The following is a 27,594-nucleotide window of genomic DNA, read 5'->3' as shown; positions in this document are numbered from 1 at the left end:
CAGGGAGAGAAGCATTTTACTTTACTCAATGCTAAAAGCTGGAAGCCATCTCAAACCGAAATAAGCAGATGGGAGAGAGAATATACATGTGCCAGCCAGTGCACACTGCACAGTTTGTGTTACAGCAAATACAAGATTTGTTCTATTGCACCATTGTGGAAATACAGTGGTGTTAATCTAAAAAGATAATAGTTCACAGAGTAGCTGCAGAGACCGTCAATGTTTTGCCAAAATGGATTGCACATTTGTGCGTGTCCTTAGCTGGCCGTTTCTCCACGTTCTGTGCACGTGTTTATGTATGCGTGCATGTGCTTTATTTATTGTTAATTGTCTCCACCAGGCCGAAGGCATGGGGAGAGAGTATGTTTTGCACTCCGTCCGTCCGTCCGTGTGTCCGTGTGTCCGTGTGTCCGTCCGTCCGTGTGTCCGTCTGTGAACAGCTAATCTCCGGCACCGTTAACCCGGTCGATGCCAAATTTTGCACACACACTCCCTGGATGCCAACGATGAACCTCTGCCCCAAAATTTCCAGAACAGCCTGTTATAGCGCCACCAGGAGGCCGCTTTGTGCAAAACAAGTTTTTGGACAGTACACCTACAGATTTTGTCCAAATTGGTACACAGTCTCTCTAGAGCCATTCAACGAAACAGGTCTTTCAGATTTCTCAGACGCAGTTTCAAACAAAATGCTGCAAATCATGAACACATCGTGTGATTTCCGTGAAATGGTGCACGCACATTCCCACTAGGCCGAGGAGGAAATGCCACATGAACATTTTCAACTCAGCCTCATGGTGGCGCTATAACTGGCCGAAAAGTGTTTTTACCTCTAACTGCACGGATCTGTGGATAACTTTGTATGTCAACTCCCTAGAGGCCAAGGAAAAACCTTTGCCTGGAATTTTTCACATCTGCTCTTTATAGCGCCACCAGGAGGCCGAGATATGTAAAACACATTTTCTAATATTACTCCTTCAGATTTTATCCAAATTTCACGCAAATCGGTACACATGCTCTTCATAGTCATGTGATCAAGACAGGTTTGTTTGATTTCTCATAATCCACCCTCATTAGCTACGATTGGCTTCTAAACTTTTCAGGAGTAGCCCGCTTTGTACAAATCGCCACAACTACTCAACGCAGCGTCCGATTGTGGTGAAACTGTGCATGCATATTCCCACTAGGCTTTGGAAGAAATGCCACTTGACAGTTTTCAAATCAGCCTCATGGTGGCGCTACAACAGGCCAAGCCGCGTCACACACACACACACACACACACACACACACACGTTTATATTGCTCCTAAACATTTTGCCAAACATCACACACACACTCCTATCCTCCTGGTGGAGACCTGTGCCCAGAAGGGCACTTTTTCTAGTTTAAAATGTACCAGGAATAGTCCCATTGAGATAAAAAATGTCTTTCGCAAGGGAGTCCCTGGCCTAAACGGCAGCACACAAAGTCAGAAAAATAACACAAAATCAACATAATTTGAACGTAAGAAAAATTTAAATGAGAAATGTGGATGCACGCAAAACACTGAGGCCACCCCTTACTTTGTAGTATGTATCATTTATTGCTAAATGGGTGACTATTGTACTGTACTGTACACAACAAACCAATAATGTGTTGGTCAGTATCTGGTGACAATAACATTTGTTTAACAGTCAACAGTGCAACAGTCAAACTAATCAATCCAATTGACTATTATTATTTTCTTTTTCTTTAATTTTTATCCCACGATTTTGTAACCCATTTTTCACCCCTTATTCACCCCTTATCTAATGTGATCCTGGGCTCTACACACCCTCTGCCAACCTAGTCCCCATATATGGGGGACATGGGGAGAGCAACGGACTTGAACTCATGCTTCCTTCATGCCCGAGTGTCCAAGTTGCTGCTTTACACCTGACAGGTGGGAGTTTCCCTGGTTGGACGTAGCGCGTGGAAGGAACACGTTATTCCAACGTTATTCCAACCAGTTCCTTTCCCCTCCATCAGGCGCCCCGGCTGGCCAGGGGGAGGCAGTTTAGAGACCAGGATTACTGCATGTTTTTTGTGAGGGTACCTACCCTAGGGGACACAGGGAGAACATGCAAACTCCACACAGAAAGGCCCTTTCGCCAACCCCTCCTCGGGTATGGGCACTGATGACGCGGAGGAGGGAACACGACGCCAGCATGTTCCAGCACCCACAGCGTCCTGAGCGGGAATCGAACCCAGGACCTTCTAGCTGTGAGGCGACAGCACTACCAACTGTGCCACCGTGCCCCTGATCATTTTTGTCTCCACCAGGCCGAAGGCATGGGGAGAGAGTATGTTTTGCACTCCGTGTGTCCGTCCGTCCGTCCGTCTGTGAACAGCTAATCTCCGGCACCGTTAACTCGGTCGATGCCAAATTTTGCACACACACTCCCTGGATGCCAACGATGAACCTCTGCCCCAAAATGTCCAGAACGGCCTGTTATAACGCCACCAGGAGGGCGCTTTGTGCAAAACACGTTTTTGGACAGTACACCTACAGATTTTGTCCAAACATTACGCAAATTGGTACACAGTCTCTCTAGAGCCATTCAACGAAACAGGTCTTTCAGATTTCTCAGACTCCATCCTGATTGGCTAAGATTGGCTTCCAAAGTTCGCAGGAGTGCTCAGTTTCAAACAAAATGCTGCAAATCATGAACACATCATGTGATTTCCGTGAAATTGTGCACGCACATTCCCACTAGGCCGAGGAAGAAATGCCACGTGAACATTTTCAACTCAGCCTCATGGTGGCGCTATAACTGGCCGATTAGTGTTTTTACCTCAAACTGCACGGATCTGTGTAAAACTTTGTATGCACACTCCCTAGAGGCCAAGGAAAAACCTTTGCCTGGAATTTTTCACATCTGCTCTTTATAGCGCCACCAGGAAGCCGACATATGTAAAACACATTTTATAATATTGCTCCTTCATATTTTATCCAAATTTCACACAAATCGGTACACATGCTCTCCATAGTCATGTGATCAAGACGGGTTTGTTTGATCTCATAATCCACCCTCATTGGCTACGATTGGCTTCTAAACTTTTCAGGAGTAGCCCGCTTTGTACCCGTTTTGTACAAATCGCCAGAACTACTCAACACAGCGTCCGATTGCGGTGAAACTGTGCATGCATATTCCCACTAGGCTGAGGAAGAAATGCCACTTGACAGTTTTCTAATCAGCCTCATGGTGGCACTACAACAGGCCAAGCCGCGTCTCGCGTCACACACACACACACACACACGCACACACACACACACACACACACACACACACACACACACACACACACACACACACACACACACACACACACACACACACACACACACACACACACACACACACGTTTATATTACTCCTAAACATTTTGCCAAACATCACACACACTCCTATCCTCCTGGTGGAGACCTGTGCCCAGAAGGGCACTTTTTCTAGTTGTTGTTGTTTTTAAAGAAACAAAATCCAAGTATACTATAGGCCTACTATATACTATACTACTATACTACTAGCAGAACACAACACAACGGAACTCACCAGTGTGAAGTAACTATACATTTACTCAAGTACTGTACTTAGTTGTACAACTGAGGCATGTTTTACTTTACTGGAGCATTTCAAATTGTCTGTACTTTCACTTCCACTCCACTACATCTCCACTACAATTATTTGAAAACTTTTGTTACTATACTGTAGTTACTTTGTAGATTTTCATTATTATGTTACAAAACAGTAATTTCTACATTATATTGCAGTATTGATACTTTTAATTAAGTAATAAATCACCCTAATAGCAGCATGCACGCAAGGGGTTAAACTGGGAGTATTCAAAAGGGAAAAGACCTCCCATCAACAACACCCCCCCCCCTGGAATGGTCTATCCCACACACCAGTTCACATGACGTGTGTGTGTGTGTGTGTGTGTGTGTGTGTGTGTGTGTGTGTGTGTGTGTGTGTGTGTGTGTGTGTGTGTGTGTGTGTGTGTGTGTGTGTGTGTGTGTGTGTGTGTGTGTGTGTGTGTGTTGTCTTAGCCATATATAGGACCATGTGCACATAGACGTGCTGTTTTGTAGGATAGATTTTGTATTGGCTGCAGGGCTTCAACTCTCTCTCTCTCTCTCTCTCTCTCTATTTCGTCTACCTCTCTCTCTCTCTCTCTCTCTCTCTCTCTGTTTCTGCCTCTGTGTGTTTCTCTCACAAGCCTTCCAAACCCCAGTAGGATTACTGAACCAGAAGCAGACCTCCACAACTCCCTGTCAACTGACTGAGGACCTCTATCTACTTCTCCCCCGGAGTGTGTGTGTGTGTGTGTGGTTATTTTTTTCCCTCTCTTCCTTTTTAATTTTTTTGCGAGCTGCCCCTCGTCTGCCTGGCGGTGTAGAGAATGGGTGATTCACTGGAGGATGGGTCTTTCATGTTCACGTCAGAGTCTGTGGGAGAGGGACACCCAGGTGAGGCTGAACCACAACTGCATGCATGGGGCTTCCTGTACAGAAGTGGTTCTTAAAATTGTTTAGTTTTTTTATCCCAAGGACACCCCTAAACTAAAATCACAGGCGGTACCCTGTAAAAGGGTCCATTTGAAAATTGGAACCCCCCACACATTTAAGGAACCCAGAGAGTTCCTGATGGAGCCCACTTTGCGAACCACTTCTGTGTAGAGAAAGCTCCAGTGTTATTTGTTTCTCTGTTGATGATTGACGAGTGACAGTCACACTGTCAAAGAGTTCAGGTGATGCGTCTCCACTTTTGTGACAAAACTCAACTTGGCCTGACTCTTAGGGCTCCATTTTCCTCACCGCTAAACCCCTTATCCCTAAACCTCTTTGCCTTTTTTTTTTTTTTACTATTTTTGCAAAACATTTTTGAATAGTTAAAATGGCCAGTCTACAAGCCCACAACGTGTCAATGTAGATTGGCTAGTTGAACAATTCAAAAATGTTTTTCAAAATAGTAAAAAAAAAAAAAAAAAAGTTTAGGGATAAGGGGTTTCGCACGGTGACAATAATGGAGCCCTTAGTGTGCCCTTTTTACCACCTCTCTCTCTTTGTCAAAAAAAAAAAACAAGCTCAACATGACATAGATCTCCTAAACTCCATTCACTATCCGGGCTTGAATGAAACGGTATTCCATTGATATACGACTCTTACTCAACATATGTTTACTACGCTCTCCTTCTTCATGGGCAGTAAGGAGGAGGGGGGGGGGGGGGGGGGGTATAGGGTTGCATGCTAAAACATAAAAATAAATAAAAATAAACCGACGTCAAGATGACATGTGTGAAAAGTATAGTGAGCCAGTACTGGCATGCTCACATTTTGCAGTTACATGACTCACCTCCCTGCACTGTGTACATACAGCTATAGGTTTCGGAGATTAATCCGAGTTATTTACAAATCCAAACATGTGTGTGGACATAATACATCCATCTATTACAGCAGCAATACAAAGCTTGACATAATAAATCAGCTGTCACAGCCAGCAATACAAAGCTTGTAATTATGCTGTGGGACTTAGAGCCACGATTATGGACTATAAAAATGTCCTTTTTGAAGAATGACGAATTGTGCACGCACTCACGTGTGTGCGTGCACGTGTGCGTGTGCGTGTGTGTGTGTGTGTGTGTGTGTGTGTGCACACGTGCGTGTGCCGTGCATGCGTGCGAACATAGTTCTCTTTCCTTTTTTTCCGTGGCCTCCCATCTCCTGGAACCACGTTGAGCTTTTTAGTTTGTTTTAACCATCCAATCAGAAATGCACTCTGCCCGCTCTGCAGTTTTTGGACTAAACGATGTTGTAACACCCCTGGAAATGTGTAACCTTAAATTGACAATTTGTTAGGATTTTATCACGACAGTTAAGATTTGGAATGTCACTATAAGTAGTAGTGAAACATTTATGACGTGTCATGAAGATTCATAACCTTTTAACCGTGAAGTAAAACTTTAGAATCAGATCAGGTTCCGTCTACTTGTATCTTCACAAGTTCATACAATACAATCAACAGTTCAGAAGAAGACTTTTAGTTATTCCATATAGGCTATAACACTTTCATAATAACATTCATAACTTTGCCATTTCCCAGAAAAGGCAACACTGCCCATCTATACTGCAGACTGCAGTGCATGTATGTTGTCGCAGTATCCCTTGCAGACAAACCTATTCAAATATTTTATTTCAATACATATTTCCTGTAATGAGATGCCACGTGAACACGATAAGATTCCATGGGCCCCTAGCTAGTCTGTCCCAAATGTCTGTCCCCAACATGTGTCCCTGTTCCCTAACGTCTGTGATGGGACTGGAAGCTGCTTGCTCAGCTGCAGCTTGGCACACGGCTGCGTGGCCTTGGCTCTGAAGGCCACAGTCAACACGTTTCCACCAGATAACAGACCTTGAGGTCTGGACGTTTCCCACAGACACTTGGGACAGTCTCTTGGGAGTGGGACCGTATGGAAGTATACGCACAAATACTCAGTATTTGTGTACAAGTATGGACGTTACACGGAAAACAGACCATGTAGGAGAGGTACGTACGTGGCCCGGCAGCATGTGACATCTGTTGCAATATTGCATCGGACAACGAGCGTGCAGAGTAAAGTTTACTCGGGAGAGTATAGAGATTATCAGTAAGCGTTTGTTTTATTTGTATTATAATTGATCCCTGTGTGCATATTGCAACTATGATGAAGAACTTTTACTCCTCCCATCATGGCATGCAAAGCAACTTATGTTGATGATGAGCAAATAGTTTTTATGTTTCTGATGTAACCTTTGCATTGCATTGCTTCAGCAGCATGACAGAGAGAAAGAGAGAGATGAATGGGCGGGGGGGGGGGGGGGGGGGGGGGGTATTGTATTGTCTGGTTTCTACTGTGCTGTCCCACACTGGAATCCAACCCAGGAGAGGGACAACAAAACAAAACACTCTTCCTGTTGAACATCATTTTCAGACTTTTATAAGTATAAAACACCGGTCAAATAATGAGATCTGGCATTACCAGATGCCAGTCTCACTACTTTAGGCATTTCAGCAGAAGCTGTTTTCCCAGAGTGATGTTACAAAGTGCAAGATCAGATTAAATGCCATGAACCCTGCTCAACAAACAGCAGGGTAAATGGTCAAGTAAATATGTGCAAAGAGAAACAATGTAGTTCTACAGAGAGAGACTAGGACACCAGGTAAACATCAATGTAGTTCTACAGAGAGAGACTAGGACACCAGGTAAACATCAATGTAGTTCTACAGAGAGAGACTAGGACACCAGGTAAACATCAATGTAGTTCTACAGAGAGAGACTAGGACACCAGGTAAACATCAAACAATGTAGTTCTACAGAGAGAGACTAGGACACCAGGTAAACATCAATGTAGTTCTACAGAGAGAGACTAGGAGTGGACACCAGGTAAACATCAAACAATGTAGTTCTACAGAGAGAGACTAGGACACCAGGTAAACATCAAACAATGTAGTTCTACAGAGAGAGACTAGGACACCAGGTAAACATCAATGTAGTTCTACAGAGAGAGACTAGGACACCAGGTAAACATCAATGTAGTTCTACAGAGAGAGACTAGGACACCAGGTAAACATCAATGTAGTTCTACAGAGAGAGACTAGGACACCAGGTAAACATCAATGTAGTTCTACAGAGAGAGACTAGGACACCAGGTAAACATCAATGTAGTTCTACAGAGAGAGACTAGGACACCAGGTAAACATCAATGTAGTTCTACAGAGAGAGACTAGGACACCAGGTAAACATCAAACGTAGCATCTGTCTACATGCTATACGAGGTCAAGAAAATATGTCTAAATAAAAGGATGAACATGAACCTTGCTGTGAAAACAGCTGATCTACAAGCTTGTGGACGTGCTATTTAGTTTTAGTTTTATTTTCTGCCTATAATGACATGTCCAAAACAGGAATGCCAAGTTTCAAATGTGGTTAATTAGCTAATGTTCATGAATATGTGGAGAATTAATACAGTCTTAAAATGTCTGCTTTGGCCAGCACCGTTAAGCCAGGATTACTGGCTGCAAAGAGCAGCTCAAAGATTTACTGGTCTACAAATCATGGTGCGATTGTGCGTCTCGCGCATGCGTGTGCACGCACACGCACACGCACACGCACACACACACACACGCACACGCACACGCACACACACACACACACACACACACACACACACACACACACACACACACACACACACACACACACACACACACACACACACACACACACACACACACACACACACACACACACACACACACACACACACACACACACACACACACACACACACACACACACACACACTGCAACAGTTTTGCAACATTTCTGTTCTACTACACTTATATAACCAAGACTGGACCTGCCGATATACGCGTCTTTAACCTTGGCTCCTCTTGTTTGTTGTCCTTATTTTTCTACAGACAAGATCTGTGACCAGATCAGCGATGCGGTGCTGGACGCCCATCTGAGGCAAGACCCCGATGCCAAGGTGGCCTGTGGTGAGTGGCACTCTGTCACGTCAGACGAAGATGCACAAGATGTCACCTAAACACATGTATACCTAAAGACCAGCGGTTCTCAATCTTTGTCATGTCAAGGACCCCCCAAATTGATATGCATTTATTTAGCCACAGATCCCCATTTTGAAAAGATGTTGTGTCTGGGACCCCCATACCAGAAGCCATGTGTGTCGTTAAGTGCAAAGTGTTCAAGATGATTCAACATTTACACAATATTTGTGTTTATTATTTGTATTATTTTTTTAAATAGCACATTGTCACAATGAATTATCATTGTGACACATGTAGACCGCACAGTTGACATTCATAGATTATGACGATTGATTGTATTAGACAGTTCACTTAAGTCAAAGACAGGCCTTCACAAGATGTTTTTAAGCTTTTTGCTGATAATGACAGGCCCAAAATAAGGATATATAATATATTTTTTATTAAATTATCGTTTTGTTTTTCTTTCATTATTATTATTATTGATTAACTGTTGCACCCCTAATCACAAGATATTCGTAAATACATTGGATTGTGCACAATGCCACAAGCACAGTAGATTGTACAGTAGGCCTAACCGGGCTCATGACTCCACTGACAGAGACCGTGTGCAAGACGGGCATGGTGCTGCTGTGTGGCGAGATCACCTCTCGTGCCAACGTGGACTACCAGAAGGTTGTCCGAGACGCCATCAAACACATCGGCTACGACAACTCTGACAAAGGTGAGAGGAACTAAGATGGAAACATCTGCTCTGTGCAGCACAGCCAAATCCCGGGAGTCTGCTCTCTGTTTCAAGGACAAGGTCCAATTTTCACATCACTAATTAACGAAAGCAAAAAAAGACTTACTTAGACTTTCCTCCCGTTCCTACTGGAAAAGTGGGCGACGATTTCCCTCCATTTGCTCCGGTCGACTTCTTGCTCCATGCCAGCGGACACCCATCTGGAGGAAGCAAAAAGAAGCGGGTGAAATTCTTTTCCATAACGCCCCATAATTGTATCATAACTTACAATTCCACTTGTTTATTCTGTATCCTGGCTGCGTTAGTGCGTTCTCTATCTTGACTGGAAAATTGCATTTTCGGGATAACTGAACAAAAACCCGTTACTGAAAATTAAACAAAAACGCTACAGCAATGAGTACTGTCACAATAAAGAGCTTTTTGACACTTGAGCCCAGTTGCTGAGCCCTGGTCCGTCCCTGTGTGTGTGTGTGTGTGTGTGTGTGTGCGTGCGTGCGTGCGTGCGTGCGTGCGTGCGTGCGTGCGTGCGTGCGTGCGTGCGTGCGTGCGTGCGTGTGTGCGTGCATGTGTGTGTGTGCTGCAGGTTTCGACTATAAGACGTGTAACGTCCTGGTGGCCCTGGAGCAGCAGAGTCCAGACATTGCCCAGGGTGTCCACCAAGACAGAGAAGAGGAGGACATTGGAGCTGGAGACCAGGTATAGGAAACACTGCTGGACGTTGCAACTAGTCGCACTCACAACTTGTCTCAACTCCTTGCAACAAAACAGTTTTAAAGGACCACTTCACCACTTTTCAACTTCTCTTCCTATAATTGGTCCTAACTAATGTTCATGATAAAATACCACAATTTTTTCCTACTCAGTCTGTGTCTCATAGGAGGGCTGTGGGCAGTTCAGAAACCCGTCCACCAGTGACATCATCAATGGGGAATCCAAGCTAATAGAAACGGCAGGCTTTCTTTTCCTGAAAAGTTGCAATGCAAAAGTTGAAGCCATCGTTCTCACGATAATACAAATCTAAATATATTTTAAAACAAATCTTGTTGAAAAAAAAATCTGCCTACTGATGATGTCACTGGTGGACGGGTGTCCGAACTGCCCAAAGCCCTCCTATGAGACACAGACTGAGTAGGAAAAAATGGTGGTATTTTATCATGAACATTAGTGAGGGCCAATTATATGAAGAGATGTTGAAAAGTGGTGAAGTGGTCCTTTAAGGTCAACCAAACCAACTCCTTGCTGCAACTGCAATCTATCTATCTATCTATCTATCTATCTATCTATCTATCTATCTATCTATCTATCTATCTATCTATCTATCTATCCATCTATCTATCTATAAATGCACCAAGTCTCTGTACGTCTGTACGTCTGTAATCCACGTAACTCGAGAACACAGCGTTCCACACCACCACAGTGCCCGGTGTCGAGTCGGTCAGACCTGCGGTTGTCCAGTTCCGCCACAAAAGGCCTCTGCCCGGGCTCTGGACAGGGCCCCTGCCCAGGGTCCATATATGGAGCTGGACTGTTGTGACATCAAAACACTCCATAATTGTCTGACACAGAACTCCAAATATAGGAATAAAGGGACACAGAGAGAAACATAAGGAAATCTCCATATATGGGCATAAAAGGGACACAGGGTGGAGGCATTAAGCAACTAGTCGACTAGTTTACTAGTCGACTAGTAAATCCACTAGTCGACCTTGCTGGTACTAGTCGACTAGTTGATAAGAGAAAAAAAAAAAAAAAAGTTCATTTTTTTTTTTTTTACCGATTTTGTAGGCCTCAATATCAGGTAGATTATAGTTATAGTCACCAATGTACACAGTTTTTTTAATGTACAAATATTTATTTCCAAAAAAAAACGTTTTTTTTTGTTTTTTTTTAAACATAAAAGGTGGTTTAACAACTAGTCGACTAGTCGACTAGTAAACTAGGCAACTAGTCAACTAGTAAAAATGACTAGAAGTGAATGCCCTAAACGTGTACTCATTTCCGGTTATCCAAAACCAGCACAAAAGCCTCATTTGGCATACTTGACAAAGAACTCCATATATGGGCATAAATAACTGGGAATGCATTTCCGGTTATCCAGAACCAGCACAAAAGCCTCTGCCCGGGCCCTGGACCTGATCACCCCTATATCTCCATATATGGAGCTGGCCTGTACTGACACAACACGGGCATCACTCCAGTTGGGGGTAATGGTAGTTGCACGTAGTTGCATGTTGCAAGGAGTTGCGTTGGTGAATCATTGGTGCGGTTTGGGCGTTACAGAGTTGCTCCCGGCACATCACACAAGCCTGCAGTGGTGGAAAGTACTCTAGTAGTAGTCTACTTATAAACACCCCATTATGGTGGGAGAGAGAGCTTTTGCTGTTAAGCTAATTTTGAGGTACTTTTACTATACTTGAGTATTTCCATTTTTCAATACTTGATGCTTCTGCTCTCAGAGGCGAACCTTTTTACTGCACCGCGGTTATCTGAGTTACGTTGTAGATCTAGATTATTATTACGAAACATGCATTAAGCAGTTAAGCCCTCTTTTATACTTTTTTTCCCCGAAAGTATAGCCGATGTTTATGTTTGTAAGCTGAAAAAGCTTGTTGTCATTGAAATTCAAACAGTGTTTTCTGTGGACAAGATGGTCTACCTGTAGAATAAATAAGCAAACTAGTTGGAAAAATGTTAAGTATTGTTACAGATGTATATCCTACATTTAAGTATAGTTTGAACCATAACCATTGGGCCTAATAAATCAGGTAATGTTTTTTTTTTTTTAAGTCTGCATCTGCACCCAGAATCACATGCACTGTGTAACAGGTGCAAGGTAAACCCTACTGGAAACTTGTATTGGCTGATCGATTTTTATCGTGCAATTATCATTATCATTATAAATCAGATTGACTGTTTCTTCGCCCTCTCCACCTGCCTATAGGGCTTGATGTTTGGCTATGCCACAGACGAGACAGAGGAGTGCATGCCACTCACCATCGTCTTGGCCCACAAACTCAACTCAAAGATGGCGGAACTCAGACGTAATGGCAGCGTTCCTTGGTTGCGCCCCGACTCCAAGACACAGGTGAGACTGGCGGTTCCACGCAGGCTTTAGCCGAGTGCTCATGAATTGGCTCTTTGTTTTCCATGTTGGGTGACTTACGGGGATTGGCTTTGGTGCCAGCGGACAAAATTGGATCAACGGCAGCCTTGACAAAAAGGCATCAAGTTTATGTTCTCTGGAAAACAATAGACTTTTGACTGCTATAGAAGCAGTTTATGAAGAAATGTTGATTTAATGCTCTTACACTGAAAGATCAAATAAATGGGTGAACAATGGCTTTGAGAAAGTGGTTCATACATATCTCAAATGAGTCAATTGAGCAAAAAGCTTTCAGACTTATGCCAGATTGTGCTGTATGGCATGTGTATTGTTACGGTGCCAGTATAGTATTACTGAATTAACGAACCAGTAGTACAGTAGCAGCATGTGATGTAGGAACACGAGGCGACATCGTCTTTTACTGAGGCTTTCTGCTGGGATGCAGCCAGCCAGGAGACGTTTGATGCATGCAGACCCCCCACCCCGACAAGCACTTGGAATTGGAAAGCGTGGTTGAGGGCAGGCATTACATTTTGTTTGACTCGGTCCCAAGTACCTCTACGGGTACTTAGGCACCTTGCAGGGGGTACATGGAAAGATTGGGGAATTTGATTTGATTTTACAATTTATTCCCAACAGGATGTGAAAATAATATTACAATTCATTTCAAAAGACAATTGATGGTAACTAGGGAGACAAACAATTAAGGTTGGGAACCATAGATCTTCAAGTTAACCTCAAACAACTTGCAGCAATAACTATCTTAATTGTATTGTATCCGTGAAGGTATCCTCTTTGCGATACACATGACTTTGGTGTTGTCGTTGTCTTTATGGACAGTGACGGTGACAGAGACAGGGAGTGTCTTTATGGACAGTGACGGTGACAGAGACAGGGAGTGTCTCAGACAGACAGACAGACAGACAGTGACAGTGAGTAGGGGAATGACTTACACAGCCAACGGTCGTCCGGGACTCGAACCAGGGAGTTGAACTGTCCTTGTGGTACTGGATCTTCTAAGTGCAAAAAGAAAGACATGTCAATTAGTCTTTCTAATCTCACCACACCCCAGCTTTGTGGTTATTGTATTTCACACTTGACTGAGGAGCACTCCACAATAAAGTTAGCATCCATCCAACATGTATGCTGTAATATGATACAATATGTTACTGGTCCATATCGTCCTGCCCAAGCATTCTTCCTTTGTGCACCACCAAGCTCATAGCACGGCACTATGAGCTTGTATATCTGCTATTTTTGAAAAACACACACACACACACACACACACACACACACACACACACACACACACACACACACACACACACACACACACACACACACACACACACACACACACACACACACACACACACACACACACACACACACACACACACACACACACACACACACACACAGAGCAGATGGTGGTGGCCGTTGGTGGTTGAATCCTGTTGAGGGCAGTTTGTAACTCTGCTGGCCCCTCTCTACGGTGGTCCCAGGTCCAGGTCTAGTTTTACTGTGACCTCCAGCCCCAAAACTAAACTCGACAAATCCACACTCCAGAAAATATATATAAATCGACTATAAGCGACCGATACGGGACGAGATATAGTTCAGTCTACAAAGAACAACTGGAACAATTGGTTGTTGATCTCCAACAACCAAACCATGCAGGTTCTCTCCTGAGTGACATGCCTAGAATACCCTGACTTCCTGGTATAGGGGGGTCTTCATTGAAAGCGATAGTGGCTTATTGGGTTACACAGGAACAGCCTGGACGGACTGGAGGAGGAAAATGGCTAAAATTAGGTCTGGCACGAGGGGTTACTAGTGTACTACGGTATACTTTAGGGTTTATGCCACATGACAGCTATAGTCACTGGACACTGACTGAAGCGCCGAGGCCTGTAGGAGACACTCTGGTACGTAATGTCCCGTGACCTCTGACCTCTAACACACACCCCCCCCCCCCCCCCCCCCTCCCGCAGGTGACCGTTCACTACGACCAGAAAGACGGCGCCGTGATCCCCAAGAGAGTCCACACCGTGGTCATCTCAGTGCAGCACGATGACTGTGTCTCGCTAGAGGTGCAGAAAGAAATCCTCAAGGAGAAGGTACAGTATATATGCTCTTTCTGGGAGCCAGTATGTTTCAACCAGTGGTCCTTGAGGAGCAGCTAAATGATGGGGAGTTGGTTAACCAAATGGACCCTTATAGATCTTTAACTCTTGAGAGTGTAAAAGGGTTTCATTTTACGCTCTCAAGAGTTACATATTTGTTAAACATCTGCATTACTAAGTTAATTTAAAAGTCTACACAATTAGATAACGAAAAATACCGGTAATTGTTATTTTGATCATCGCTTGCCTGTTATCTCTCCTATATGGCATTGGTACCACATCAATGCAGCATGGAAATGTGGACAAAATCGTATTCAACGACAACAAAATATTCTTTAGTTTTGGGTGTGAGAGGTATGTGGTTCAAATGCCGACTAAATAATGGGCCTTTGTATTAAAAAGGTTGAAAACCAATATGAATGGCGTATATATATTTGATTCCGACAGAGAAGTGATGTCTAATCGTTACTGTACGTCGCCTCCATCAGGTGATCAAAGCTGTGGTTCCTGCCAAGTATCTGGACGACAAGACCATCTACCACCTCCAGCCCAGTGGGCGCTTCGTCATCGGAGGACCACAGGTACGGTTTGTGCGACATGTAAAATATTCCTTCATGCACAGGTCTTCAACAGGGGGGTTGGGACCCATAGGGAGTCCGTCCTCCTCAGGAGTGATTATTTGTATTATTTTTTTTACCCCCTTTTCTCCCCGATTTGGTCCTTGACCTTATGCCGCAACTGATTTCTCCTCACACACATTTCTGTGTTGTCACTGCTGTTGTATCCTAGCATCACTTGGAGGCAACCCACCATAGGTAGGCCTACTTAAAAAGAAAAACCTGTGCAATACCTCCAAGCTGGTCTCAAATCTTTCAAAGTTCTGTCAATAGACATCGATGAGACAGTGAGCCAAATATATATATACGTCTCAAAGTTGTATGGAGAAAACATTTATGCAGTACAATTTAATAGCAGTATGAGTCGCCGATTCATCTTACTCTCCCTCTCAGCTAAGAGGTCCTTGGCCTGCCCTGAAATACAGTACATTGAATACCCCTGCCTTAATGGAATATGTTTTGTTTTCGTCATTTTAAAACGTTCCACACAGATCTCCTCCTCACCATGTTGTGTGGTTCTTCTCTCCTACATGACAGGGTGACGCGGGCGTGACGGGCAGGAAGATCATCGTGGACACGTACGGAGGCTGGGGCGCTCACGGCGGCGGAGCCTTCTCTGGCAAGGACTTCTCCAAGGTGGACCGCTCGGCTGCGTACGCTGCCCGCTGGGTGGCCAAGTCTCTGGTCAAAGCCAACCTCTGCAGGAGAGTGCTGGTGCAGGTGAGTCACTGAAAGTGGCTGTAAACAAGGTTAATTAAATGAGGTTCGGAAGCGAAGACCGTACGGTGGACTCCATGTTGCGCCCTGTAAGGAAAGAAACATGCGCAATGGGCTATATGCAGCCAACACTCCCGCGTTCAGCTTCCTTAGTCTCAATTGCGCATGTTTCTTTCCTTCTAGGGAGCAACATGGAGTCCACTGTACGGTCTTCACTACCTGTCCTCATTTAATAGTCCTTGGCTGTAAACAGGAAGTAGGTGTACAAGCAGTATTGTGTATTCAGATTTTGTCAGACCACAGACCCAGTCTAATTAGAATTATTAAATGCTTAAGTATTTAAAAAAGGGTTTCAAAGTCGTGAAAAATAAATGTAGTTTTTTTTGTGGAGGGCTGTGCCATCTTCTGACTTATTCTAGTCAGAAGATGGCAATGCACTGTATCCACCTTTTTCCTGTAACCCATAAGTCTTTGCGTTTGTGTGTGCATAAGTTCCATGTGTTGCCAGTTTTGCCCCAAAAAACATCAACCAGCAACTACCAATAATTTATTTGCAAGTGACTTTACAGAAAAAACAAGTCAAAGGTTGCTTATAATAAGCAGATATGGCAACAGCCTGAAGGAAGCAAAGTACACACACCAGTACCATGGCGGGGAAAAAGGTGAATAGCATGGCACACTGCCCAAAAGATGCTGGCATGGCACACTGACAAAAAGATGGCGGTGTACTCTAGGTATAGCATCAGAAGACTGGTGTACCATGGGTGTACCATCCAATGGTTACATTATAATGCCCATCTACACCAGTCTTCAGTGACTCTGATGATGACATCACATTAGCGTGTCATCAGGTGAGATGTTTAGTGCCTACAAAAAAAAAGATGAAGATGATCACACATTACAGAGTCCCTAGGCACTTTGGACTTAACATCATGTCCTGTGTTTTCGAAATCAAGCATGCTGGTCTCACAGGTATAGATGATGCATGGTTGGGCTGTGAATAAACATAATACCTCCACACTATTTATGACAATATTTTCAAAATCCCAAACTGACTTGCAGTAAGAAATACAGAAAATAGCCGACCTACAAGCTCACAATGTGTCCCAATGCATATCGGCTATTTTCAGTACTTCAGCTATTATTTTGTCAGGACTGGAGACACGCCAGCTTGTGAAACCCGGGACAATTACGGCCATCTGGGGCGTCAGGTCACCTACAGTTGGAGGCCATCGATATTGTCCTTTTCTTTTTGCTGAGGTTTGCGTGATCTGCGCAAAAGGACTGTTAACCCATTTTGGGCGGGAACTCCTTTTGGTGTTTTAAACATTATGTTATAATTTAGCTATTGAAAAATAGCAGATCTACAAGCTCATAGCGCGCCACCGAGTGGCGCGCTACGAGCTTGTAGGTCTGCTATTTTTGAAAAATCGTGAAAATTTAGAAGGATTTTTTCAGGATTTATAAAAGTTTTGAGGTCAGGCCTAAATGGGTCAAATGATAAGGGACAATATCGGTGGCACCCAACTGTATGTACCCGGCATAGATGCATGGTTGCACAGTAAAAGCGTTGACCTCTATACCACTCTGTGTGTGCCCTACAGGTGTCCTATGCCATCGGGGTGGCCCACCCTCTCTCCATCTCCCTGTTCACCTACGGCTCCTCCAAGAAGTCAGAGTCCGAGCTTCTCACTATTGTCAACAACAACTTTGACCTAAGGCCTGGAGTCATCGTCAGGTAAACAAGAGTGAAATGCACCCGCCAGCCTTCGGGGACTGCCCATAAGTCCGATATCCCGTTAGTCCGACCTACATGGCCGGTTAAGACTTAGGTTAGGGACCTACATGGCCGGTTAAGACTGAGGTTAGGTTTAGGGACCTACGTGGCCGGTTAAGACTGAGTTTAGGGACCTATGTGGCCGGTTAAGACTGAGGTTAGGGACCTACGTGGCCGGTTAAGACTGAGGTTAGGAACCTACGTGGCCGGTTAAGACTGAGGTTAGGGACCTACGTGGCCGGTTAGGACTGAGGTTAGGGTTAGTGTCATCAGTAATGGGACGGACTAGCTCTCCTGCACGCACGCACGCACGCACGCGCGCGCGCGCGCACGCACGCACGCACGCACGCACGCACGCACGCACACACAAACGCACACACACACACACACACACACACACACACACACACACACAGCTAGGTAGGAAAGCTTATAAGCTAAGAGACCTTTTTGGTTGTACCGTTTGTGGCAAAAGCTTGTAAATATCTAAGACGCACACAGAAGAAAACCCTTTACCTGTACTTTTTGTGGTGTGATGTGACTGTGATGTGATTATTGTGATTGTGATGTGTGCTGTCCCACCACCGTGCAGAGAGCTGAACCTGAAGAGGCCCATCTACCAGCAGACTGCATCCTACGGCCATTTTGGACGACCAGAGTTCACCTGGGAGCAACCCAAGAAGCTCGTCTACTAAACAGCGCCTTCTGCTGGCTGAGACCTGCTCATCATGTGGAGACGGAACAGAATGACTCTTTATGGGATACAACCACAAAAAAGAAAGACTATTTCTTTCTTTTTTTGAATCAGTACATTTATGTCGTTGGTATGTTTTTTTTTATAAGAAGAAATAAAGCCAAAGTTAGCACAACGTTATTGAACCAATTCCAGGATTGAGGTAGTGCCTGGTCTTATACATTGTGCCTGTGGTTGTACCCCATATGGGTTAGGGTTACCTCACTGCCATCCCTTTCTTTGACACCCACGCTCTCTCTAACACACACACACACACACACACACACACACACACACACACACACACACACACACACACACACACACACACACACACACACACACACACACACACACACGACACTACGACGTCTTAGTCAAGGTGAGATGAAGACTGTGATGTATCTAGATTAGAACATCGCGATAGAGCACATTTCCAGATATGGTACACACACCCACACATAATGTCTTAAGACAATATCGCTAACTTACATTTGTGTTAATTCATAGCCTCTATACAATGTGCCACTATGCTGCGGCAAGTTTTCTTTTGTTTGTTTTTTTGTTAGTTTTTTTCTCCTTTTTTTTGTTTTTTATGCACAACTGTGAATCAAAGAGTTGGTATTGCACACTAAGCACACAACAAAGCAATGAAAACGACATTTTTGCTAAACAATATATGTTAATGACGTTTAGAAGATTTAGAACACTTTCCTGGGGGTCTTTATGTGTGTAATATGTGGTTTGAGATATTTTAGCAGTGAGCCCAGTGTCTTAGCTCTGATGTCATGGACACTGGGCTGACTTCCTTCCTGGACTACAATTCCCATGCTTTGGTGCACTGTTCCTCCTTGTGGATAGGGGGAGGGCTGTCTTACTGAGACAACATGTAGTCCAGGAAGTAAGTGAGCCCAGTGTCGATGACATCAGAGGCACTGCTAAAATCTAAAATATCTAAAACCACATATTACACACATAAAGACCCCCAGGAAAGTGTTCTAAATCTTCTAAAAGTAATTAACATATATGTTTTTTGCAAAAAGGGTGAAGTGTCCCATTAAGTCCACCTGCCCACACACCATGTCGAGACTGGTGGGATAGCATATGTTCTTCCTCGCATGTGTCACGATGACGATGATGATGACCTCCTGGTGTAACTGTTCACTGGTGATGGACAAAAGTAATCCTCAACCTCAGTCAAAGTATCAGATGCTCCCGGTCAAACATTACTCTACAAGTGAAGGTTGCTTAAATCAACCGCCTGTCGACACAAATTGTGAGCTTTCATAATGTAGGCCTACTCAACCCCCCCCCCCCCCTCCCCCCCCCCCCTCTCTTCCTAGAAATGTAGTGGGGTCAAAAGGGCAAAGTTTGTCTCTGAAATGTAGTGGTGTAAAAGTCACAAGAATCCAGAACAAGAAATGTACTTAAGTACTTACAGTAAGTACATATACACATGGGGGAATTGGCATGACTACATTGGGAGGGTAAAAAAAAAGGAAAAAGAAAAAAAGGAATAAAAAACTGAGAATTATATTGTATTGTTTCGTGACCTAGCAACACTAGCCTCAGCTGTTAATGGTGCTTATATGAAACCTGAAGATATTATACTTGACCTACAATCTCTGACGTGAGACTGAAAAACATATATATCTGAAGTTTTAACTATTGTTCAACAAAAGTCTTAATCTTTTTTTTTCTTTGCTGAAAAGCATAGCCTACACCCCCCCGCCCCCCCACCCCTGCACCTCCGCAACAGACATTTCAGAGATTTTTTTTTATCATATAGCTTCATGAGAAGATATTTTTAGTCTTTATTTTGTAATGTATGCCATAGGAACATATTTACAGTTTATGGTATAACACCAATCAAGGTGCAAGAACACAGGTCATATATCTGGGTGAGACAAACCTATCACTTAATATGTTACAACCAAAACGGTAAAATAGCAATCTATTAGCCAACATATTCTTTGTTTAAATCTTCCGCTCAGGCCTCTTCGTCAGTGTATCAAAGTGCCTCATATCACTGTGTAGCCAAGCTGGTGGAAATAACTTCACTTAAGATGAGAAAGTTATAACAATAGGTATATATTTGCAATGTTTTTTTTTCTTGTTGCTAAAATTACAACAGCTGGGTTTTAAACGAATGCTCTCACTTTAACTGAAGACTTGATGTTTGTACTATAGTGCTTAATTGCTTCGATTGCGACTTAATCATCTACATTATCAATTGCTCTGTGGCAGACTGCAATTTAAGCAATCACACCTGCAGTAGGCATATGTTGTGGACCACTGGCATTTTAAACATTGCTCCATTCGTACATTCTGATGTGCCTTCTTAGGTAGTCTGCTGTGAGAATAACTTTTAAGTTGCCTGAATGTGATGATGATACACTTTCCCACAGACGTGTGCTGCTGCCATTTACCCTAGCATGTAGACTTCCTCTTTCCATAGTGCTGGGATTTCTTTAATGCAGCATAGTGTCAAATTCTCTCTCTGAAAATGTGTTAGTTTGTTTACACTGTAGAGCAGACGCGTGTCCTAGAATGTCTACATTAGAGAACTACTTCTCCACTAAACACAAAATGATGTGTTGTTAAGTACATAAACAAATCAATCCTTAAAATCTCTGCTAGTGGATTATTAATAGGTTTATTCCCGACACAGTGGCAAATAATATCGCATCCAATCTTGCTTTCATCTGTCCGGCATTATGTTATTCTACGAGAGTTTATTCCTTTAACTCATTTCAGATCTTGTGCTGATCTGTTATTTTCTTGTCAACTTTATCCATTCTGAAGTTGGTAATGAAACTAGTATGTAAATAATTGACAATAAAATATTTTAAAGATATTGTGAAGGATTTGGGTCATTTTTAGTACATGATTGATCCTATACACGATGATCTGTCATATAAAGTATGTAGGCTACTGTAAAATAAAGTATACACTGTATATTACATATTGATAACACTGAAACATGATTTCAAAGGTTTGCATTCTTTACATAGTTTTATTTTTCAAACATTAAGGCAAATAAACAATCATTTAGCTTTTATCAAAAAAAACAACATACAGCCTAAACCTCTTTGGTTTCTCTTAGAATCAAAACAATAACGATAAGGCACATAGGGAAACGTTCGCTTTTCAGCGGAGAGAACGACAGTTAACTGTGAAACAGCCAGGTTTGTTTTTGAGGTGGTCTCACCAATTATGAATGGATAGCACAAGTAGACTGGCTTTCCTTGCAGATATCTAAAGTTCTAAACAACACATTGGTGTGCATGAGCAGCATAATCTACCAACAGCTAAGGTAGAATTGTCAAGCTTTATACAGCCAGGCCTGCTTTCTTATTATTTTTTAAACTTCAAGGACCTCCATAACTGAGAGTGTACTGTACATATGGAACCAAATGGGCCCTTATACAGTACACTCAGTTACAGAACCTTATAGCTCCATTTGGTTTCTACTTTCTGGGAACCCCATGGAATGGAATCCCCAAAGACAGCTGGGGGTCCCCGGCAGGACCCCACACATTGAGAACCACAGCGCCACCTATCTATGGGGACCATGGCCGAATGGCAATCGCACATTTACAAACAAAGCAAATGGCACTTTTTTTCAATGTACAAATCCACACACACACACACACACACACACACACACACACACACACACACACACACACACACACACACACACACACACACACACACACACACACACACACACACACACACACACACACACACACACACACACACACACACACACACACACACACACACACACTTCCATAAACTTCAACAAAACATACGCTTTGATTTAGCTTTGATTCACTGATTATTGCAGCTGGTGACGCGACATGTTTTCCTGAGTGCAAAGGTCAAAGTTCAATCAGTAAATACCAGTGGTGGAAAGTAACTTAAGTACAATTTTGAGGCATCTGTACTTTACTTGAGTATGCCACATTTTTTAACTTTTACTCCACTACAATTATTTGACAACTTTAGTTACTAGTTACTTTGTACAATTCGATTATTATTGCAAAATGTACATTAACCACTTCAACCCTGTACACATTTCTGCCATTTGAAAATAGCTGATCTACAAGCACACAATTCATCGCTATGCGACGCATTGTGTGCTTGTAGATCAGCTATTTTCCAAAGATTTTTTATACATTTGAAAACTTGAAATGGGACAATCCGCATAATGAGTACTTTGTACTTTTGGTACATTTTGATGCCAATACCTTTGTACTTTTAGTACTTTTTGAATTCCTGACTAACGGAGTAGTTCTACATTTGCAGTATTGATACTTTTACTTAAGTAAAACAATTGAGTACTTTTCCCCCACCACTGGTAAACACAGGGACGAAAGAGATCTCTCTGTTCGAACTGAAAAGGTGAAGTGGAATGTGGCGGATCAGGACATTTCCAGGAAGTGGAAATGTCAATCTGATTAATCATATGACACCCGCTTGGTACCACGAGGTCAGAGGTGGACAGAGTACCTGACCCCAGTACAGTACTTGAGTAAGATAGGAGTACAAATACCACCTGGTCAAATTTACTCCACTACTAAAAAAAACACACCCGTGTAGTGGTGCAACTCTGTGTGTGTGTGTGTGTGTGGGGGGTTCCAGCCGGCCCGATTCCAGCGAGCCGAGAAATGACAGTTACCGTGTGGGGGTCCCTCTACTGTACCCTACTGTACTGTACTGTACTGGCACACCCGAAATCACCATAGTTAATGTGCGCGTGTGTGTTTGTGTGTGTGTGTTAGGTTGCGCACAGGTGGTGATTAACAACCATGCTGTTTTCGTGCTCAGACGCACCCAGCCACCCAGCCACATAGCTCCGTACTCAAAAAAAGTAAAAAGACATGCATAGAGTAATAAAAGGATAGAGACTGAACCGCAGCGTTAGCCCCGCCCCCCGCTATTCATTTCAGTGGAAGTTGCTCAGTGGCGTTTTGAAGCACCCGGAAGAACCGTCTACGTCTACTTCCGCATTTACCAACCAAATTTTGGTTGGCAAATGTGGAAGTGCAACCGAGCGCTCAATGTTAAAGCTCAGCTGCACGGGGTTTCCTCGTCATGAATCCACAGGTCCGACTGCAGTTCACGCTCCAACCACTAGGGCCAAGTGCTTCAACGCTGGAGAGCCTCACTGGGGGCTTGTGTACATGTCTGTACTGTCTATTTGTGTAACTGCACTGTACTGTATGTAATGTTTTCCCAGTGTATGGGACCCCCTCTAAAATGAGATGCTGCATCTCAATACAATTCTGAGCAAAATGTAACCCTTCTGCTGGAGGGGGAAGCCACAGACCAGTGGCGTGCACAGACATTTAGAGGGGCAGGTGCTCAAGTGAAAAATGCACCTTGGCACCTTTTACAGCGCGTGGATCCGGCCAGTTGCCTTAATAGTGAGATTTATAGATTTTGGGGCATAAATAATATATTAGAAGCTTTTTATCAAGAATTGATCAATGTCACCATGGTCCACATACTGTACAGTGTATACTGTACAATTATTATTTTTTCTTTTCCAAAGGGCACATTGCTGTCCAGAGGGCAAAAGACAGGTGCTCTAGCACCACCTAGTGTCTATCTGTGCACGCCACTGCTAGTGTGAGTGCAGAAGTGGGGAGAAAAAAAACAGCCAACTTGAAAGTAATTCAGTACTTTACAGCCTTCTTTGAAATAGACTTGAGCAAAAGTAAAATATGTACTCTTGGAAATGTACTCGAGTTAGAGTAAGAATTATCAAAACAAATCTAATACTCAAGTACAGATCAGTCAGTTACTGTCCACCTCTGCACTTCTCAACCTGGGGGTCGCCATATATACATATATACATACACACACACACACACACACACACACACACACACACACACACACACACACACACACACACACACACACGGCCAAAGCATTTCCGGGGGTCCCCAGCCAAGAACGTTGAGAACCCCTGAATTATACAGTACATGAGTTTAGCATGGATGTACCATACAGTAAAACATTACAAGTACAGATATAGTTGGGATAGAAGAGCAGCAGTGGAATTATGTTAAGACATAAAAAGGCAAAATAGATGAGATAAAACAGTGTGGGGGAGGGGGGGGGGGGAGAGATTTGGCAACAAGATACATTTTGGCTGTGGATAGTGGATACAATCATTTAAAAAGTACAAAACTAGAACTACAATTGTAACAATACAGCCTGGTGCGTTTGTGGTCTACATGCAATGAGCAATGTGACCAGTAGGTGGGAGTAAGTGACCATTTTCCCAATTCAGACCCCCATCCATTATATTTTGAGCATGTTCATAAGCTCAAGGTTGTATGGCCCACACATGCCTGCCCTGTGGCACTGTAACGTCCTCAGTATGAACAGAGCCCTGGCAGCTAAGTATTGTCTGTCACATGTTTGCATAAACAACCATCTGGGGAGAAAGCAGATTCAAAGGTGGTGCCTACTCTGAGGCTGTTTTTGTGTAATGGCAGTGAACTGCTGCGCTTGTAAACTCCGACATGGTTCTCAGCATGTGCTGTGATGCTCTGAATACTTTCTGTGAAGTCTCAAGCGGACCAGTTTGGTCTACAATCCTACTACTACAATCCCACGGCGACTAAAATGATGATGAGCCCACCGATGATTTGGATAGCCCGGTGAAGCTTCACGGCACTGTATGCATAATAGCAACATCATTTGGAGAGTTACATTTAAAATATAAATGTAAATTATATCTGTTATCTATCTCTGGCATAGATTCTAAGTCTCTGGGACTCTACTGGAGGCATGGAAGACCATATCCGCTCATGTGGTTGTTTTGACAATGGTCATCAAAAACTGTGTTCAACTGGGTTGAGATCTGTGGATAAAGGCGATCACTCAGAATAACTTTCCCTCCAAGAGGGGAAAATGTACCCAAATCATGCTAGGAAAATGTCCCCCCCGACACAGCATAACAGAGCCACCCGCCACCACCACCAATCCAGTCCGGTCTCGTTCTCTTGGTGTAAGCCACATATTACAGTTGAGAATATGGTGTCTATGGTTTTAGCCGAGCATTGACGTTCTCCGTCACCTGAGGAAGAGTTGCTCTTCTGTTCTTCCCTTACAGTACATGGACGCATTAATGCACAAGCATCAAGGGTCACTGCAACCCCATTTACTCACGTCTTCCACACAGGTTGGAATGTAGATGTCACCATTTAGTCACTGTTCCTGCTGAGAAACTAGCCAAATGATGACTCTTTCATGACACAAAGCATGATGTGATTAACTGCTTCATTCTGTCATACAATATACCTGTAGGAAAGCACAGGCTGGTTCTCTACTCAATATGTCACCCATATGATGGCACAAAATGGCCCCTATTAATATTATTATCTGTCAATCTGCTGCAGTCGCGCTTTTAAACGATCTGACTGCACGGCGCACTGCTATTGCTTTCAATTATCATTAAATCCCTACTCACAGAAAAACAGCAAAAGGTAAAAGGTATTTTAGCACCACAGACAAACTGATATTTGGTACATTCCGTACTGTAACTTGCAGACAAGACAGGAGAGTGAATCCTGATGGATTGATTCATGCATTAGTCCCGTTGTCCCTCTACACCGGAGGGAAACTCTGGTGACGACGGGGAAGAGAAAACACAGAAGAGTAGCGACAACGCTGAGAGCAAATCCACCCTCGCTACTCCTCCCCCGCTGGGATTAAAATAGACACAGGCTTTTGTCTAGCAACCTTTATAAAACACTTACGATTTCCTGTAATTTAAGTCAATTAGAGCCCAGAGCTCTGTCTTGAATTAGCTGCTACGCGTTTGGATTCTGTCTGTACGCCAAATGTCTTCCATTCTCTTCGCACAAAGAGGAATATGCACGGTTGGACCTTCTGTGTGTGTGTGTGTGTGTGTGTGTGTGTGTGTGTGTGTGTGTGTGTGTGTGTGTGTGAGTTCTATCCGTTACTAGGAGGAAATCAACGTTGTTTCCAAACAAACAGGATTTTCGGTCGTTAAGAGGTTGGATTGGTAAGGCACAATTACTCCAGCATTCAAACAAAGTGTAGCCGCGTCTCTCCCAGAGCATCCAAAGTGGGAGAAAAAAATGCTTTTTGTAATAGTTTTGTAATAGTAGTCTTTCTAGTTTTTTTCTTACACGTGGAGGGAGAACCATACGTTGATGATCAACCGCAGTGACGCATGTTCAAACTGAAAATGATTGCCGAAGAACACTGACCTCTGTCCCATGTGAGCCGGAGCATCCAGTCAGACATTTGTTGACATCCCAGACGGACTGACTTGACCAGTCTCTGTGGAGCCTAACTTCATCTTCATCGCACGGCGGTGCCACTTGACAATAACGATAATAGTGCTTTTCAGCAGGTGACACCACCGTGAGACTAGTATAAGCTCTCTCTCTCTCTTATGTCTTTTACCTTATTTATATCATTCTGTCCAGCAGCGTGTGCCATGTTACCAGACGTGAGCTTTCTCCACAGTGCACCGGACCGCCGCTCAACTGGAGACTGTCACAGGACCACTTCCTGGGGTCTCTTTGCACAATGCAAACCAAGGTGTCCCCCATTGTAGACCTGTCAACACACGCCTGGGATGGGCTGAGATGGTACAGTCCACTCAGCCCGGCCTGAGATGGGCTGAGATGGTACAGTCCACTCAGCCCGGCCTGAGATGGGCTGAGATGGTACAGTCCACTCAGCCCGGCCTGGGATGGGCTGAGATGGTACCGTCCACTCAACCCAGTCAGGCCTCCGTATAGGGATAGTTTATGTCAATTCCTGTGTGGGCCAGAAATGTCTAAATAAAACGCATTCCCACCCGCCACGTTTGACAGGGGTACAAGCCGGCGCTGCGGCTCAATGGTCTGCCCCGTTGGGGGGATGGAGCTACAGCATGGACATGTTTTCAGGTGGGTGTGGGTGGGTGTGTGGACCGGACCCCCCTAACGCCTCCATCTTGTGTTCTCTGCCAGCGGGGCCGAGAGCGCCCCCTCTGGCAAGCACCATCACGGTGTCTCCGGTCACGCTGGCGAACTCGAAGGAGAACGTGCCGTAGAACAGCATGATGATGATGCAGAACACCCACTCGAAGATGGCGGACGCGTGTTGCAGAACGAAGCTCTCCTGGACGAAGAACACACCACCTGAAGGCCGGGGTTAAGGGGAAACGA

General features: G+C 43.9%; 2 protein-coding genes across 3 annotated transcripts in view; one reads left to right on the top strand and one right to left on the bottom strand.

Moving 5' to 3' along the window:
* Positions 1–4,217: 4,217 nt before the first annotated feature.
* Positions 4,218–18,529, top strand: mat1a (methionine adenosyltransferase 1A; the record flags this gene model as incomplete). Of its 2 annotated transcripts, XM_079512008.1 has the most annotated exons (10): positions 4,218–4,483; positions 8,475–8,552; positions 9,163–9,285; positions 9,890–10,002; positions 12,248–12,391; positions 14,404–14,529; positions 15,024–15,116; positions 15,690–15,872; positions 17,474–17,607; positions 18,239–18,529. In XM_079512008.1, exons 1-10 carry the CDS (start codon positions 4,417–4,419, stop codon positions 18,339–18,341), a joined length of 1,164 nt encoding a protein of 387 aa, XP_079368134.1. In that variant the 5' UTR covers positions 4,218–4,416. The 2 variants fall into 2 exon arrangements, with proteins under 2 accessions (XP_079368134.1, XP_079368135.1); XM_079512009.1 differs by lacking the exon at positions 18,239–18,529 and having other exon boundaries at positions 17,474–17,611.
* A 2,846-nt stretch (positions 18,530–21,375) lies between these two features.
* The window catches only part of LOC306931359 (transmembrane protein 150A), a 52,738-nt gene continuing 46,519 nt past the window's right edge, over positions 21,376–27,594 (bottom strand). The window contains exon 8 of the mRNA XM_079512725.1: positions 21,376–27,567. Within this exon, the coding sequence (XP_079368851.1) occupies positions 27,311–27,567 (257 nt within the window). The 3' untranslated portion in view covers positions 21,376–27,310. The remainder of the gene's footprint in view (positions 27,568–27,594) is intronic.

This window comes from Electrona antarctica (genome assembly GCF_951216825.1).
Source record: "Electrona antarctica genome assembly, chromosome: 10".
Lineage (NCBI taxonomy): Eukaryota > Metazoa > Chordata > Actinopteri > Myctophiformes > Myctophidae > Electrona > Electrona antarctica.
The sequence above is the reverse complement of the archived record's forward strand: the minus strand, read 5'-3'. Positions and strand labels throughout refer to the sequence as shown.